At 44.4% G+C, this 18,828-nt stretch overlaps 1 protein-coding gene across 1 annotated transcript in view; it reads right to left on the reverse strand.

Annotated features, from left to right (window-relative positions):
- ERO1A (endoplasmic reticulum oxidoreductase 1 alpha) overlaps window positions 1-18,828 on the reverse strand; it is a 91,018-nt gene that overhangs the window by 8,930 nt on the left and 63,260 nt on the right. The window contains exons 8-11 of the mRNA XM_082242702.1: window positions 15,071-15,117; window positions 11,748-11,774; window positions 9,427-9,519; window positions 1,292-1,538 (exon numbers count right to left, since the gene is read on the reverse strand). Coding sequence (XP_082098828.1) covers window positions 1,292-1,538; window positions 9,427-9,519; window positions 11,748-11,774; window positions 15,071-15,117 — 414 coding nt within the window. The remainder of the gene's footprint in view (window positions 1-1,291; window positions 1,539-9,426; window positions 9,520-11,747; window positions 11,775-15,070; window positions 15,118-18,828) is intronic.

Consider the following 18,828-nt stretch of genomic DNA (forward strand, 5'->3'; position numbering starts at 1 on the left):
CGTTATAGGACGTCCACCTAAGGAGAAGTGGTTAAGTACACCCATGTCAACATAACCATAAGACAATATTAAAAAGGTTTGGCTTTTATAACCCCCCTCCCACCACAACAGGTCATATCTGCCTGCTCTCTCTTTTGCACAAAACCAGCCCCAATACTCATCTGGGGTCCCCTGCTGGTGCTCCTCCACCTTGACCAATGCCCCCCATAACAAGTCGCTTGCTATGGGGGCACTGGCCCATGCTCACTCCAGTGTCCATAAGACACAGAGCTACGGCTCGGCCCAGCCCCCGCTCTCTCCTCACTGGCTGTGATTGACAGCAGTGGCAGCCAATGGCTTGTCACAGCCAATGAAGAGAGGGAGTACCAGGACAGCCAAGACTCTTGTGCACATCGCTCAGATGAGTATGGGGGGGCGGGGGGGGTTGGCTGTTGGAAGAGCAGCACACAATGCATGAAGGTAAAAAACCTCCAGCCTTTAGAACTACTAAGTATCATATCACCCAACACTACTTCCACTATTGATGGACACTAGATTGCAGCTACCACATCGAAGCCTGGTATAAAGCAATATATTACATTTCGGTTTTTAAGTTTAGAGACACTAACTACTGAAAGCTTTTATGAACTGTTACACAATTCAGGGTCTCACAGCTGACTGTGAATGAAGGGCGATGCGGTGACACCCCCCTAGGTGGGGCGTTCATGGTGCCCTGAGATCACAGTATGTCTTTAGTCTGGGCAACTGATGGCCAGTGTCATGGACATCTTGCTGTTAAAAACGGATTACTTAAATAAGCAGAGGAAGCAAGTTTTAAAAGAAGAGCTGCTTTTTTGGGGGGGAAAAAAAAATAAAAAAATGTAAGAGTTGAGCTTTAACGCTGAACTCGTTCGTCATTGTGAAAATGGCAGGGGGACCCTCCACTAAAAAAGGTTAAATATGCTCTTTAAGTCTAGGGGTAGAGCCATATCTATTCTGTGCTTTGGCAGGCTACTGCCCTCTTCTCTTAATGCTTGATTGTGTGGGGCCTCCCTGCCTTCAGGTACAATGTAGGACCACTGGTCCTGCATTTAACTTTATGACAAGAGTGCGACCGCCCGCTAGAAGAGAAAAGGCTTCCATGGACTAGTAGTACAGTGTGGGGGAAGCCTGCCAGAGCGAGGATTAAGGTCAGGGTTATAGGTTATTCTTCTACCTCTAGCCTTGCTTCCTTGTAGTAGGGCTTTAAATGGGGTTCTGAGCTCTTTGGCTCTACTGTATAAAAGATGTCAATGAAGAGCATGAGTCTTACTTGGCTTCATGCAGAATATCGATCAGCAGCCGTTTTGTTTCCAGGTCTTTAGTCTCATTTCCGGTATAAAGTAGAAAAGATTGTCGCTCAAAGAAAGGGAGGACCTTGGTGATGGCTCTCAGCTCGATCAGGTATAAAAAGTACAGGTTCTTTAGGCGCCGAGGTCCTTCATTCTGGGTTTCTGTGGCATCAAAGCGTTTCTGAAACTCTGTCACATTATGTCCCCAGATTTTATTCATCCAGGTGTCTACAGAGGAAGGAAAAATGTACAAATAGGTGAAATAAAATCTAGAGAGTCAAACTTGGGAAAAAAAAAAAAAAAAAAAAAAGCAGATTTTCAACCAGGTTCACAAAAAATTACTCCAGCTTTTGATATGGGAAAATAAAAATAGGATTTTTGACTTACCGTAAAATCCATTTCTCTGATGTTCAATGACGGACACAGCTCCTGATATTCTTAACCATTGGGTTATACTGCTCCCTACAAGAGCAGGACACTAGGTGGAAAAAAAGTCTGGCTACGCCTAAGAGCAGTCCCAGGGGGTATACTCCCTCTCTGCTATGGGTACTCCGTTTTGTTACAAGCAGTATCAGAAGAATTACAACACCACAGAGGGCTGGGTGCTGTGTCTGTCAATGTATGGCAAGTCAAAAATCCCATTTGCTCTTTTGTTCATTGATGGACACAGCTCCTGATCTTCTTAACCATTAGGATGTCCCAAAGCAGTGTTAAAAATGAGGGGTGGGAACAGCGAAAAAGAAAACTCCCAAGGCTAAACTATAGCCAACCAGGTAAACCAGAGCTCAACAAAAACAACTGGAGCCCACCTGAAAAGAATACACCTTCAAAAGAGGACCAGGTCCTCTAAAACAGCAGCCTGCAAAACTTTGTGGCCAAAAGAAGCATTCGCAGATGCCAACATATCCATTTTACAGAACTTTCCGAAAGTGTGCACCGATGACCAGGTGGCTGCCTTGCAATCATCGTCACTGACGCCTGATGACGGAAGGCCCAAAAGGCACTAAGTGCCTTAGTAGAGTGAGCCTTTACAGGAAAAGGAGGAACCTGACCTTTGATGGAATAGGCCTGAATCACTGTCTGATCCATCTGGATCGCACAGGAAGCGGAAAATCCTTTCCGAGGCCCATCCGTGAGCACAAATAGGGAGTCTGATTTCCTAAAAGACTCCGTAGCTGCCAAGTACACCCCAATTGCCCGAACCCCATCCAAGGCATGCAAGGCAATTTGCTTCGGCTGTGTAAGCCTGGGACACAGGATAGGCAACACAATGTCTTCATTCAAATGGAAATCAGAGACAACCTTTGGAAGGAACGACGAACAACCACCTCTCTGTGAATCGCCAGGTAAGGTGAACGACAGGATAACACCGCTAGTTCCGACACCCTGCGCGCAGAGGCGATAGCCACCAAAAAGGCCAACTGTAAGCAGGGGAATCTCCCAAAGATTCTCAAAAGGAGTCTTCTGGAGGGCCAAAAGCACCAAATTGAGGTCCCAAGGTGGCAACGGCAGACCGCAGTGGAGGAACCAAATGTTGGACACCCTGAAGAAAAAGGCACACATCAGGGAGGTGTGTGGCCAAAGATCGTTGGAAGAAGACCAACAAGGCAGACACCTGGCCCTTGATGTACCCAAGGCCAGTTTCTTTTCAACCCCCCGTTGAAGCGAGGATGAACCCCAAGGAGACTCATACCATGCAATGTATGTCTTCCACGTACGATGGTAGCTCTTACTAGAAGTAGATTTCCTAGCTTTTAACAGTGTAGGAATCACAGACTCAGATTAGGGATGCACCGAATATTCGGCGGCCGAACATTATTCGGCCGAAAATAGAGAAAATAGCACTTTCAGCGTTCGGCCGAATAAGTCAAAAGGCCGAATAATTTTGAGCCGAACAATGTCAGCTTCCGCCCTGACCGTTCACCTTCCTCATTGCGGCTCGCGGCTCCCTTCTCACACGCTGCCGGTGTCCTGTCCGGCCGCGAGTAGGGGGTGTGACGTCACGCGCGCGTCCCGCCCCCTGCTCCTGACTGCGGCTCCTTCACACTAGGTCCACGCCCCACCCCCCTGTTCGCGGCTTTTGGCTCTGGCTGCAGTTCAGGTATGTGACGTGGAGCTGAGCACATTTGGGGGAGAATACGGTAGCTGGCAGCTGCACAAGCATTAGTGTGCAGACTGCTATATGTTGTTGCCACTTGCCATGCTCATTACATTAGAGTGCCCTATAAAGTGCCCCTTAAAAAAAAAAAAAAGAAAAAAAATGTGCCCAACAGAGTGCTCCCTTGACATAAAATGTGGCCATCAGCGTGCCCCTTATTTTATGCTAAGGGACATGCTGATGAGCATATTTTATGTTAAGGGGCACTCTGATGAGCATATTTTATGTTAAGGGGCACTCTGATGGGCATATTTTATTTTAAGGGGCACGCTAATGGGCATATTTTATGTTAAGAGCAACGCTGATTTAAATGTTTTGTTTTGCCCATCAGAGTGCCCCCTAACATAAAATGTGCCCATCAGCGTGCCCCCTAACATAAAATGTGCCCATCAGCGTGCCCCCTAAAAATTGGCAAAATAAATGGAAAAAATGCGAAACACCGCGTTCGGTATTCGGCCTTCGGCCTTCGGCCAAGCATTTCATTATTATTCGGCTTCGGCCAAGAATTTCATTTCGGTGCATCCCTAACTCAGATAAACCTCTATCCTTCAGCACCTAGCATTAAACAGCAAAGCCGTCAAAGTCAGCGACTATAAAGCAGGATGGAAGTACAGTCTTTGGGACAGCAGATACAAAGGAACGTTGGCGACCAGCCGCACCAGATCGACGTACCAAGCCCGGCGAGGCCAGTCCGGAGCCACTAAGATGACCAGAATCCCTTCTGCCTCGATCCTGTGTAGAAGTCTTGGCAGAAGCTTGAGAGGAGGAAAGGCGTAAATCCAATGATACTGACCCCACGGGGCCACCAGTGCTTCTGTGGCATCCGCCAGAGGATACCGTGACCGAGCCACAAACCTCTGCACCTTTCTGTTGAGCCAAGACGCCAACAGATCCACCTTGGGGATGCCCCACTGGAGACAACTAATGAACACCTCCGTATGAAGGAACCACTCCCCTTGGTCCAATGCCTGCCGACTGAGGTAATCCGCCTGCCAGTTTTCCACCCCGGGAAAGTGTACGGCAGAGAGGGCTGGAACAAACCGTTCTGCCCAAATTAGAATGTCGGCTACCTTCACAACCGTCAGGACATTTTTTTGTGCCCCCTTGGTGATTGACATAAGCCACGGCATTGTCTGAGTGCGCACTGGACTGAAGACTATCCGTCCAATGGTCCAGGCGCAGTCTGATCACTCGGAGTTCCAAGACATTGATCATAAGTCTGGACTTTTCCTGTGTTCAGATCCCCTGAGCAGAATGCTTGCCGAGGATGCCTCCCCAGCCGGACAGGCTGGCATCCATGGTGACCACTGTCCAATACAAGAGGAGGAAGGATTTGCCCAGCTGAAGCGCCGGAGAATGAAGCCACCAAATCAGGGACTCCTTCGTTCCCCAACTCAGCCGGATCGGATTGTCCAGAGACTGCAGAGTCTTGTCCCATTTGGCCAGAATCTCCCTTTGCAGGAACCTCATATGGAACTGTGCAAACTGAACCACCAAAAAAAAAAAAAAGGTAGACACCATCAGGCTCAGCACCCGCATGCAAGTCCTGGAAAGCAGGAGAGGATTTGCAGCCTGCAATCTCTGGGAGGTTGTTCAGGGGAAGGAGCACTCTGGCTAAGGCTGAGTCCAGAGTCAGGACCAGATAGTCCAGCTTTGTGGAGAGAACCAGCGCAGACTTCTCAAATCTCAGAATCCAGCCGATCTCCCGCACAGTTCGAATCGTGATCTCCAGGTTTTCCACCAGAGCAGTAGGAGACTCCACTCGCAGAAGGAGATTGTCCAAGCATAGTGTTCCCCCATTGGTGTAACAAAGCTAGCACCGGGGCCAACACTTTTGTGAGGACCTAGGGAGCAGAGGCGAGACCAAAAGGGTAATGCCACAAACCAATAATGCTCCTCTCCCACGGCAAAGCGGAGAATATCGGTGGCAGCTAGCACATACTGGAATGTAAAGGCAGGCATCCTTGATGTCGATAGAAGCAAGGAAATCCCCCTGACACAGGGATGCGAGCACCATGCAAATGGACTCCATCCTGAACTTCTGCACCCGCACAAAGAAGTTCAGCGCCTTGAGGTTAAGGATTGGATGCACTTTGCCTTCCTTCCTGGGAACTGTAAACAGGTTTGAGTAAAAACCTTGAAAACGTTCCAAAGTTGGAACCGGGACAACCACCCCTTGAAGCAACAGGTCTTGTACCGACCCAAAACAGACCCTGTAAGCCAGTGGTCCTCAACTCCAGTCCTCAGGGCCCACTAACAGGCCAGATTTTCAAGATAACTGAAATACATCCCAGGTGATATCATTTTCTGCTCAGTGATTGCAGTACTCTAGTCTGCATCTCCCCAAGGTAATACCTAAAATCTGGCCTGTTAGTGGGCCCTGTAGGCCAGGGTTGAGGACCACTGCTTTAGAGGAGGCCCTAAAAGGATTTGAGCCCTTGTCAGTCAACCCTGAGGAATGAAAAAATGAGCCGAGAAGGAAGGCCCACATCCACGACGAGGTTCATTGGCCTTAGTAGCCTGCGGAAAAGAAAAGTACTCTTCCCCTCCTATGAGACCTTTTATGAGGTCATCCAGGGTAGCTCCAAACAGGAAATCTCCTTGAAAAGGAAGACCAGTCAAGGCCTAATTAGTCCGCAGACCAGCATTTGAGCCAAAAGACACGCCGAAGGACCACTGCCAAAATAAAAAGCCACACCACTAGGGGAGCCGCATTCAAAGAGGCAGCAAAGGATAAAATGCAGCCCATGAACCAGCTGGTCCACCAACTCAGCCAAGGCAGGGGGAGCCATTCTCCCTCCAGGTCACGGCGTAAAAGCTTTGCCCACTCGGTCAGAGTTTGCGACACCAAGGCAATGGTGAATACCAGCCTCTGTGCCGAACCAGCCAGAGTGTACATATTGCGGGCAACAGCTTCAGCCTTCCTGTCAGCCGGATCCTTAAAGGCTCTTCAACCGGAAACATGGTTGCCTTGTTCAATCTGGAAACCAGAGAGTCCACCACTGGTGGAACAGTCCATTTCTTAATAAGGGACTCCTCATAGGGGTAACGCCTAGTAAAGCATTTAGGGACGCTTTGGTCATCCCCACTCTTTAGCGACAATTCTGTCTAAATAGATAGGGAAAGGAAACACCTTTGCCACTCTGGATGGCTTGGGAGTGCCAAAGGAAACTTGCGCCTCTGTCGCAGCTGCGTCCTCCATCTTAAAGGTCTCACGCATAGATACAATCAGTGATTCCACCAGCGCCTTTTCGTGCATGGTTGCAGACTTGGAGGAATCCTCCTCACTATCAGAGGATTCCGGGCGCGTGGTTGCAGACCCAGCAGGGTGACCCACATCCGCCAAATCAGAATCTGATGAGGCAGGGGGCACTTTTTGCTAGCCTGTCGCCCAAAAGCCACCTCCACCCGGGACACCAGGGACTCCAGGACCACCATCAGTGCATCGATGGGACGGTTGGGACCCGGAGAGTCCCGCAGCCTCAGAGAGGGGATCAAGTGGGGATATGTGCCCACAAAAAAAACCCCACAAAACATGTGTAAAACACTGCAAGGGACACCCCCACCGTGCTGGCAGCACCACCCAGTCGCCAGGCACAGAGCACCAAGCAATCCCCAGCAGAGAGGGATATAACCCCACCCAGCAGAAACAGGCACCTACAGCCACCAAGATAGTTGGCACTGCACGCGCGGCAATCAGGAAGTAAAAGGATCCAGAAGTCAGCACCGGGGGATGAGGAGGAGCTTCCGTCGCCCACAAAGCTCCACTGTCATGACCGCCGCTATTTTCAATGGCAAACCACTGCCAGACTACACAAACAAGGCTGTCATGCATAGAAACACACAGGCTACAACAAAATGGCAGCCCTGGGTGGCACCAGGAGGCTTCCAGAGACTAGAGGAAGTTTTGTAAACATTAGATCTTTTCATGTGACAACACTGAAGAAATGACACTTTGCTGCAATGTAAAGTAATAAATGTACAGCTTGTATAACAGTGTAAATCTGCTGTCCCATCAAAATAACTCAACACAGCCATTAATGTCTAAACCGCTGGCAACAAAAGTGAGTACACCCCTAAGTGGAAAAACATCCAAATTGGGCCCAATTAGCCATTCCTCCCCCCCCCCCCCGGTGTCATGTGACTCGTTAGTGTTACAAGGTCTCAGGTGTGACTCGGAAGCAGGTGTGTGAAATTTGGTGTCATCACTCACTCTCTCATACTGGTCACTGGAAGTTCAACATGGCACCTCATGGCAAAGAACGCTCTGAGAAAAAGAATTGTTGCTCTACTTAAAGATGGCCTACGCTATAGGAAGATGAGGAGTACAAAGACAAGTGTGTCTTGCCTACAGTCAAGCATGGTGGTGGTAGTGTCATGGTCTGGGGCTGCATGAGTGCTGCTGGCAATGGGGAGCTACAGTTCATTGAGGGAACCATGAATGCCAACATGTACTGTGACATTCTGAAGTAGAGCAGGATTCTCCCCCCCCCCCCCTCTCCTTCGGAGACTGGGCCGCAAGGCAATATTCCAACATAACCCCAAACACACTCCAAGACGACCACTGCCTTGCTAAAGAAGCGGAGGGTAAAGGTGATGGACTGGTCAAGCATGTCTCCAGACCTAAACCCTATTAAGCATCTGTGGGGCATCCTCAAATGAAAGGTGGAGGAGCGCATGGTCTCCAACATCCACCAGCTCTGTGAGGTCGTCATGGAGCAGTGGAAGAAGACTCCAGGGGCAACCTGTAATGGCTGTGTGTTGAGTTATTTTGCCCAATTTGGACATTTTTAACTTAGGGGTGTACTTCCTTTTGTTGCCAGCGGTTTAGACATTATTGGCTGTGTGTTGAGTTATTTTGAGGGGACAGCAAATTTACACTGTTATACAAGCTGTACACTCACTCATTTACATTGTACCAAAGTGTCATTTCTTCAGTGTTGTCACATGAATGAAAAGATCTAATAAAATATTTACAAAAATGTGAGGGATGTACTCACTTTTGTGAGATACTGTCTATACATACACACACACACACACACACACACACACACAGCCTCTGCACTTTGAGCTGAGTAATCAAACACCGTGGATCACTTCGTTCTACCCTCCACTCTGAGCAGAGAGCCTGGAGCGCTGGGCTGGGAAGGGGGCGGCTGGCTCAGTCTCCCAGTGGCACAGCTGAGAGGCTGAGCTAGCTGCCAGTCCAGGCATCTGGGTGGATTGCAACTGTAATGTCGTGATCTTTACCCAGCCTGGACCGGTTAAGTAACCTAAGCCGACAGCTGAAAAGCCGACAGCTGAAAACCTGCACTCCTGTGATCCATAGGAGAAATGGGGCCAAAAAAAAAAAAAAATTGCCCATATTTCTTCTTGTCAAAAAGGATTCCTCCATGCACACAATCAAGGTGGCTGAAGGAATGCTCCCTGCTGTACTATTGTATCCTGACAGCAGGGACTCCTGTGCTGTCACAATACACTTAGCAGCTGCAGCCGATTGACTGGAACAGCCATTGATTTAATTTAAAATGATCTATGGCCAGCTCTAGTAGAAGGGAGAATATATGGAATATGCTGAAAGTGCACAGTTAGGCCAGGAGTAAAAATTGGAAATAAAGCGAAACTGATTTTTTTATTAGTTTTTTATTTTTTAATTACCCTTGCAGTGGGCACCTCTGCACGGCAAGGGTTCAATTCCCAATTTAGTCTAGGATTAGAGGAATGCTTACCCAAGTCCTCCCTCCAGCAGGCCTGTGTAGCAAACACTGAAGAAACCCTAGAGTTCCACAGAACCCTGGTTTAGGATGACTGGTATAGTGTATAGCCAGCTTGAGAGAGACCAGAGAAGATGGAGGCCGATTCCACCCACAGGCATCCAGCTCCAATATTGGGTGGAACTGCAATGTAAATTTAAAGACAAGCCAAATTTAAGTGCTCAGTATATTATATCTTCCATACCTTGCAGTAGATATCTTGCACTGAGGTGAATGTTGATGCTTGCATGTAACCCAGATATCAGCCTATAGAATGCTCTTTTCTCAACACATAGACCTACAAAAAGAAGTAAAAAATTCAGCTGTAAACAAAAAACACAACAAAAACAACATAAAAATAATAGTACACGCAAGCTGAAATATGAAGGAATGGTAAAGCTTTTTCCTCATTACAACCAATGATCTATCCCCGGTGGTCCCTTTAGCCTGCACTGAATACACAGCCAAAAAAAAAAAAAAATAGTTAATTTGGACAACGCAGGGGCTTTTCTGTCCTGCAGTCTGGCCAGGTTACCTTTTACAAGCCAGTGATGCTGTGACATCACATCGCAGCCTGACAGATTAAAAAAGTCCAGCCCAAAGAAAAAAACTATAATTATTAATGAATGATTTAGATTTCCAATGCACCCTATTACAATGTTATTTTGGATGATTGGAGAGCTGCCGATGTGTAAGTGATATATGCCCCAATACCAGACACTTGGGAATATTTGTTTTCTGTGACCTCCCTGATTTGTTATCACTGAAAATCAGCAAGAAGCGTGCAGTATGTGCCCACCCACCTTCACTAACAACTATGACAGGCTAAGGGACACTGGCTCTTAATTTCTTAAATTCTCCTTGTGTGCATGAACAACAATCTCAAACTGTCTACTTCCTCCACCAATCACACACAAAAGGTTGTTCTATTTCTAAAACTGTAGTCAGATGGATCGTTTAGTTTAAAGCGGAGTTCCACCCAAAAATGGAACACCCGCTTTAAGGCTTCCTGACCCCCTGACATACCACATTTGGCATGTCATTTTTTTGGGGGGGGAGCGGGTACCTACATTTGACAGGTTCCACTTCAGCTAGGGCCGCCTAGGCGTCTCGAGCGGAAGTTATCCACTCCCCCCCCCTGCAATCTTCTGGGACACGTCACAGGTCCCAGAAGATTGCCCGTCCGCTCAGGACGCCCATCGCGTCTCGCGTAGGCGCAGTGTGCATCCGGCCGTCACAGCTGGGTACCCACACTAGATATGCCGGCGCCGCAGGGAGAAGAGGGAGAGAACCGAGGCTCCCACCGGCCGCATTGCTGGACCGTGGGACAGGCGAGTGTTTGTTTATTAAAAGTCAGCAGCTATACTTTTTGTAGCTGATGACTTTTAATAAACACAAAAACTGGTGGAACTTCGCTTTACAGGGTCATTAAATCCACGTTAATAAAAACTATCAATAGTGTATTACATGCTGACCATACTCCTCCAGTCACTATGGCATTCATTTTTTTGTATTCTGCTGCAAAAAAAAAAAAAAAAAACCTGGTTGATCCTGCTGTACTCTATCCATCACTTCTGTCCATATCCCCACTGCAGCTGGGGATTTTGCAGAGCAGTATTGGCAGCTAGGGCACATGCTCAGTTTTCAGTGAGTTTCTTCACGGAGTATTCCTTCACCTATCGCATCTGAGCAGCCCATGTGACTATAGAGTCACACATGTGGGTGTACACAGTGGTAAATGACAGCCCACTCCTTCCCTCCTCTTCCAAGCCCACTAAACTACACTGGGGGCAGGGTTTTTACATGTAGATTAATGGAGGTTTCACCGCCCTCTTATTCTAAGACACCGGCTGGAGGGGTGTGACACAGCATGTGACTGGCAGAAATCTGCCCACATAATATTGCTGCCAAAAATAATAAAGATTTAAAGATTTGATTCAAATATATATTTGTATGAGAGCTTGATACAAATTTTTTTTTTTTATTATCAAAATTATACTTTATGGGACCAGCAGCAAAATCACTGGAATAGTATATTATATATATATATATATATATATATATATACACACATATACATACACACACACACACTATATATATATATATATATATATATATATATATATATACATACATATATATATATATATATATATATATACACACACACACAATATATATATATATATATATATATATATACACACACACACACTATATATATATATATATATATATATATATATATATATATATATATATATATATATATATATATATATATATATATATATATATATATATATATATATATACACATACATACATATACACACACACACACACACACACACACACACATACATACATACACAGACTTTTCTTCTACAGTCATTGTCAGGTAGGTGAATGGCCTATTTTTTTCAGGGAGAAACAGTCTAAACAGTATGCTTGTAACTACAAGAGCAAGACGAGATCTATATGCTGAACATTCCATCATTGGTGGGAAATTAAAACACATACCTTCCAGCCAGCTATAGAACATGGTCTCTGGAAAAGAAAAGGAAAAACATTGACCGAAGAAAAAAATACAAATGCCTACATTCTAATGAAAGTAAATCTAAAGCCTCCTCTGAAGGGGAAGGGCTATGTTGAGGTTGATCTGACATGCGCCCCCCCCTTCGTGTAACCTCTATGACATGCGCCCCCCCACTTCGTGTAACCTCTCTGTACCTTTTATCGTCTCCCTGGGAGTATAGATTACTCACACTGCACTTTATTGTGCTACACTCCTAATTTTCTTGCTTCTATTTTTCAAATTGGATATGTACCTAATTACCATGATAGTACCTAACTTTCACCTCCTGATTACTGGTGGTCATGTGCATGCCATTACCCTCAGTTATCGAGGGGTACAGGAGTCGTGACTACAATTTGGATTGTCGCGTTTTGTTTTTTCATGCTGTATGTTTTTTTTTAGAGCCGGGGATTGCCCAAAAGCCGTTTTGTAGAGTATTTTCTAAAACCAATAAAAAAAAAAAAAATGTGAAAATTAAAAAAAAAGGGGAGGGGGGAAGGGTTTATCTACAGACAGAGGAGAAGGGTTAGTATGCAGGTTTTTATTGCTGTCCCACAAAGAAAATTCTCTATTTCTTCTGGTGACTACTGTCAAAGAAATTAAGCTTATGGAAAACCCAAACCCAGGTTGTCACTAGAACAGGACTTGAGGGTAAGGGTTCATTTACACCAGCTGTTGCCTTATACCGTAGAAGCTGGTGTGGGATGGGGTCTGGTAGAATCACCACACTGTTCCTTTTTTTTAGTCACAAAGACATTTCATGAACTTCAATTGCAGGAAGCTGAAAAAAAAATAGTGCATGCTAGGGATGCATCGATACCTGGTTTTTACCCACGAGTACTCGCCGATACCAATTACAGGCGGTCCCTGGGTTACAAACATCCGACTTACAAACTACGCCTACTTACAAATGGAGGGAGACAACAAGTAGTGAGAGGCAATCTAACCCTAGGAAGGGGAATTCATTCCTGTAAGGGTTATAATGGGAAAAAGGTGTCTCCACTGAAGCTTTATCACCAATACTTGTTTTCCCAACGACCCAAACTTTTCAAAATCCAATTGTCATAGGCACAGAAAGTGAGGTGAAATCTTCTGAACATGGGCACAGATAGCTAAACAATTACAGGGGTGTTAACCCTGCCTTATGCTATCCAAAACATTTAAAACTATTTTTTTGGATGGATCTACACTTATGTACCTGTTCGGATTCACAAACAAATCCAACTTAAGAACAAACCTACAGACCCTATCTTGTTTGTAACCCTGGGACTGCCTGAACCGATGCCTTTGCAGTGCAATTTTAGCCAATACTAAATGAATAGGCTCAAATCGCTCCGCAAGAATCGCGGGGGCTTGTTTGGACATGGCGGCGTGAGGACATGTTGAGGCTGAGCTCCCGTCTCTTACCCTGCATCCCGGTGGATTCTTGCAGCTGCCACCTTCGCTACAAGCACTAAATCGGAGAAGAGACCCACGGACTCATGTGCCTGTGAAGAAGCCGGAGATACAGCGCTACTTCCCGAAAACTTCCCCCAATTCGGCCATCCTGGGATGCTCCAAGATGGCGGTGGCAAGAGCAGCAACCAGGAACCTCCCAGTCGATACCTACTTCACAGCCCACACCATCGGCAATGCACAGCTCTCCCTCAAGCTGAGACGGCTGTGACCAGTTTCCCCATTTGCGGGATTCTCAGACTCCTAGCCTGCCATCTAACGGGCCACCCACTAGAAGACTCAGCAGGCCTTTCCTACCAAAGGCAAATATTGAGGCCCTCTTCCAACGCCTGGAAGAATCACACAAGCAGGACATCCAATTGACCTGCAGCAGTTCTCTGTCAGACTGGAGTCAGGGGAGACTACCACCACTACACTGTCAAAGAATTGCATGTGGTTTGAACAGGAATGTGTTGCGCTTCCTGTCTGAATCACATGCGGTTTCCGGCATCACTCCTCTGTGAACCCAGGCTGAAGTCAGTAGGACGAGCCTGATTTCACACAGGATTGGCGGGGGAAACGGCATCTGATTCAGACAGGAATTGCACAGCATTTCGGTTCAAAACATGATTCTTCACAGTGCGATTTGAGTCCATTTATTTTGTATAGGCTAAGATCTGACTGCAACAGTATTGGAGCTCAGTACTCATGCAAATGCTTGGTATCAGCACTGATACCGTATCGGTGCAACCCTAGTGCATGCAAAACTTGTTTTCAGTGCATTGTGCCTGCACACCACAGCAATGCAGTAGTGTGAACCAGGCACACAGGAGACCAGGCATTTTTCCTTGTCATGCTGGGAGTCTGCGCTGGAATAAACACCCATCGCAGTCCCACCACATGTCGTATAAATGGACCCTAAATCTTCCAACGGAGACAATAATTCAGATGACAATCGTCTTAAGCAACACAGGTTATGCATTCTTATGCAGCTGCATTCACTAACACTAGCTTAACCTGTCCTCTTGAAACTGTTCCAAGCAGTAAATAAGAGATGTACTTAGTACAATCAGAATTCTTAAGCCTTGGTGAAGATAAGTGGGTTTGGCCCTCAAAACATGTTGGCTTTATTCTGTTATGAATCCATTTTTATCAATAAATTACTTTGGGACTCTTGGATGTTTGCTTGCACTCACATTGGATTGGATTGGAATGAATGAATGCCGTGACACTGTTGTGGAGATATCCACCTACTTCCTGAACAGTGCCACAGAAACAGGAATAGAGGGGACACCAATACCGGTAAAAACCTAGACAGGATTCTAACGACTCCAAGCAGAACAAACAAAAATAATAATAATAATATATATTATATTATATATATATATATATATATATAAAAAATAAAATCTCCTGTTGGGGTCAATTTACACAGCATTAGTGTCACAAACAATGGGCTGAGCTATCCAAATGACACAGCATACAATTAATATAATGAATTATTACCTGGAAAGGGCTATAAAATAAAATGGGTGGGTTTCCCTTACCTTCATTTTCACCTAAAAAAAAAAAAAAAATAGAAGATTAAAAAATTAAATATATTTATTGTTATACCTATTAAGTATATTTATTCTCCATTCACTGCTGGCATCATATGACAATCAATTTCGGAATAAAACCATGCCTGGGGTGGTATCCCCTTTACTGAAATGTTTTAGCAGAATTTCTGGATAAGACGTATTAATAGCAGAATTTCTGGATAAGTACTAATAAAATGTACGCAGCACACAGTTAAAAAAAAAAAAAACAAAGTGAACTTTTCTTTTTAGCTTACCTCGCCCCGAAGCCAGAGGATTCAGTGGCCGTTTCACTGCTTTTGGCCTGCAAAGAAAGGAGGGATAACATTTAATTAGATGGGTATCCAAATGGTATTCCATATATGTTGCTTATCGAAATAACTAATCAGTTGCGTGCCTTTATTTTTTTAAGCCGTATGATCAGGTAAGTAATCATGCACCTGCCTTTATTTTCTACACTATACAATCAGATAATCCGTCAGGTGTCTGCCCTAAATTTCTAAAACTATACAACCAGGTAAGCAAACCGACTATCTGTCTTTAGGCTCCATTCACATTAAAGTGTTTTTTCGTGCTTTTTGCAGAAATGCATTTCATTTTTTTTTTTTTTTTTTTTTTTTAACATTGGTTCCTATAGAACAGGTTCACATCAATGCATTATTGCGCCTCTGTGTTTTTGGAAAGGGTCAGGGACTTTTTCCCGCAAAATGCAGCATTTTGTATGCAATAGACTTCAATAGGCATGCATTAAAAACACACAAGTCCTGTGTTTTGGACGCATTTTGATTTTTTTAGTCTGCCAAACAACGAATTGGCCAAGTAAAAAAAAAAAAAAAAAAAAAAAAAAAAAAAAAAAAAAAAAAAAAAAAAAATCAAGGATGAAAACACATCAAAACGCGTGTCTGAAAACATGGAAAGCACAGCAAAAGGCACTGCTAAACGCTCAAAAGCAACATGCATAGGTGTGAATCGAGCCTTATTCAAGATTAATGCTAGTGCTGCTGCATGTGCCATTTTATTGCACATTTATGCACTTCTTAATACGTTTTAATTTACGTTTTCACTTCTTAATGCATTTTTGTCTTTGGAAATGACTAGCTATATTTGCTCTGACATTATTATTGCTAGGAGGAAGAGACTGCTTAACTCCATTTTGTATGCACTCAATTTAAGTCTATGGGGCCAAAAACGCACTATCGCCAGAAGAAGCACCTTCACTTTTCCAAAAATCTCACTGCCCCACCTTGGATTGATGTAAACAAGCACTATTGAGAACAATGGGATTTCCACTTTCATGCAATGTAGTGTTGACGGTAGATGCATGACAAATCACACTAGTGTGAACCTGGGCTTATTTTCTACAATATACACTTGGGTAGCCAATCGGGGCCTGCCTTCATTTTCCAAGCTGTCAATCAGGTGAAGGTTTAAATGGTTAAAGTTTTAAAATCAGTCAAAACCTTCACCATTTAGGTAAAAGGCTAAAAATTGCTTATTTTTATAGCTTCAACTAACATTCTATATCTTTTCCACCCCTAAATAAAAAATAAATAAATAAGAAAAAAAAAAATAAAAAAAAAAATGGGGGTTAAAATAGAATTTCCTGTAGCTAGCTAGGCACTATTTTTGTAACAGGGTTAAGTAAACTATATCTTCATAAAACATAGTACAGGCCAGAGAGGATGAAGGTCATAGTACAGATAAGTATATTGGACACGTGTTTGTGCTCAATTACACAACTTTCCTGGAACTTCCACAATCCTTGCATAATGCAAAAGTACCTCTGTTGTGGCTAAACTGAAGTCTTTGTCCATCTGAGGATTTCAGGAAGAGGAAGTGGCTGTTCTGACAGTCTCTCCCCATCCCCTAACCAGTTACACAAAGGAAGGCAAGGTGTTGCAGTTGGCCAATTGTCAGCTTGTAAGTCAAAGTTTTTTTCCCCCAATACTTTTTTCTTAATCAACACTAGGTATAATGATTCAAAAGCATTTATCAAGGTGCAGTTATTTATACATTTTTAAATGAAGAAGTACAAGTACAAATGAAGAAGTACAAGTACATTTTATATATTAGAAAACATGATCTGCTTGAATTCTTGATAATACCATCGCTGAATGAATACATTGTGGGCTTGCAATACGGTGCTTCTTGGATTTATACCCTTTTATTCTTCTCATGGCTCTGTAGATTTCCTACTAGAGCAAGGGTGTCAAACTCAATTTCACCGCGGGCCGCATCAGCATTATGGCTAGAGGTCCACCAAATAGAAATTTGGGGGTTGAAACCAAAAATGCAGGATGCCAAACACCGAAACCAAAAATGATAGTTTAAAAAAAAAAAAAAAAAAAGAATAGAATTTTATATAGAATTGTATTATTATATAGTCAACTTTTTCATTAATAGCATGAATTTAAAGGAATATGAATTTATTGTCAGCCATCATTGGCACCTTTAGCGCAAGAAAAATCCATCCTCACCTCCATGTCTGAATGGACACAGAGAGCTTTGACTTGGCTCGGGTGCCCCATAGCAAACTGCTTGCTGTGGGGGAACTCACCAGGAGGGAGGGGCTAGGCGAGCAAAGGAGGAGCCTGAGAAAGGAAACCAACTGCATAGAGCAGGTAGGTAGAACATGTTTTTTATTTTTCTTTAAAAAAAAAAAACAAGGCTTTACAATCACTTTAATGTAATTGTCAATAAAAGCCTTTGACACTTATGGAATGCTTGTAATTATGCTTCAGTATACCATAGTAACATCTGACAAAAAAGACCTATAAAACACTGAAGCAGCAGTCTTTGTGAAAAATTAAATATTTGTGTCGGCCATGGCCGTGAAAAGTTCAGGGGTGCGCTACCTACAGAGTAAAGGTTTGAGAAGGGCACTGCATACAGAGGGCAGGGTTTAGGGGTATGCTAGTGTTCAGGGTTCAGCCTTCTTACGCACGCAGTCCACATCTTGCCATCACTCCTCTTCGGCTGACCTCTGCACCACTGTGCCCCCCCAAAAGCCAACTTACCTACCCGACCCAGCTATAGTATGCTCCGGCAGTTGTGGCAACTCTGCCTCTCTCTATCACTTGCAGAGAGATCAGCTGGGAGGGGGCCGAGGTTCTGGGAAAAAAAAAAACCCTACCTGGGTTCAAGGACCACATGAAATGGTCTGGCGGGCCAAATTCAGTCTGCAGGCCTTGAGTTTAACAGGTGTCCTAGAGTGTTAGTACAGCTAGGAACAAGGACCAGATGAAATCAATACAAAATAGTGAAATCTAATGGAAGGATTGTAACATGTGGAACCAGTGTATCAGTTAGGAGACAGCAGACAATGTATATGGAATGGAAATATTGCCCATGCTGATACAATATATTGTAAAGCACTGCAGAATATGTTGGTAAAACCCAATAAAAAGGTTCAAACCCTTCCCCACACTATCAAATAAAAAAACATTATAGAAATAGATAGAAGTCACAAAGCTGCTATATACTACTGCTGAAAGGTATTTAGCAGTTTAGATTTCCTGAAATAATTGCATATCCATTGTTCTGTGTACTAGTGAGCGATCAGATATAGTGAATGCAGGCTCCTGGGTTTAGTAACACTAATTGAAATAACGCTCCTAAAGCCTAGTACACATGGCCCAAATGTCCGACCGCATCAGCCGGTTCAATACAAATCAGCCAACATTCAGCTCGTACCGCAGCCGGTCTGCATTCGGCCAGCTCCTGTTGAAGGGGGGATGACTGAAAAAGGTCTGCTGATTGGCATTTAATTGGCTGAAAGCGCTGACTGAAGTGTTCTGGGGAACACGATAGAACAGCAGAGGAGATCAGCCAAAGCTTCAACCCAGAGACCCTCCAAGACATCACTCATCTATCATGGGAAGCAAGTTTAGCAGTCCTCTGGAGCAGTGTTTCACCCTTTAGAAATTAGTGAGGCACCCTTTAAAATTATACACAATCTCAAGGCACCCTTTAAATTAATTGACAGTCTCAAGGAACCCCAGTCTAAAATGTAAAC

Source organism: Pelophylax lessonae (genome assembly GCF_965119305.1).
Source record: "Pelophylax lessonae genome assembly, chromosome: 13".
NCBI classification, from domain to species: Eukaryota; Metazoa; Chordata; class Amphibia; order Anura; family Ranidae; genus Pelophylax; species Pelophylax lessonae.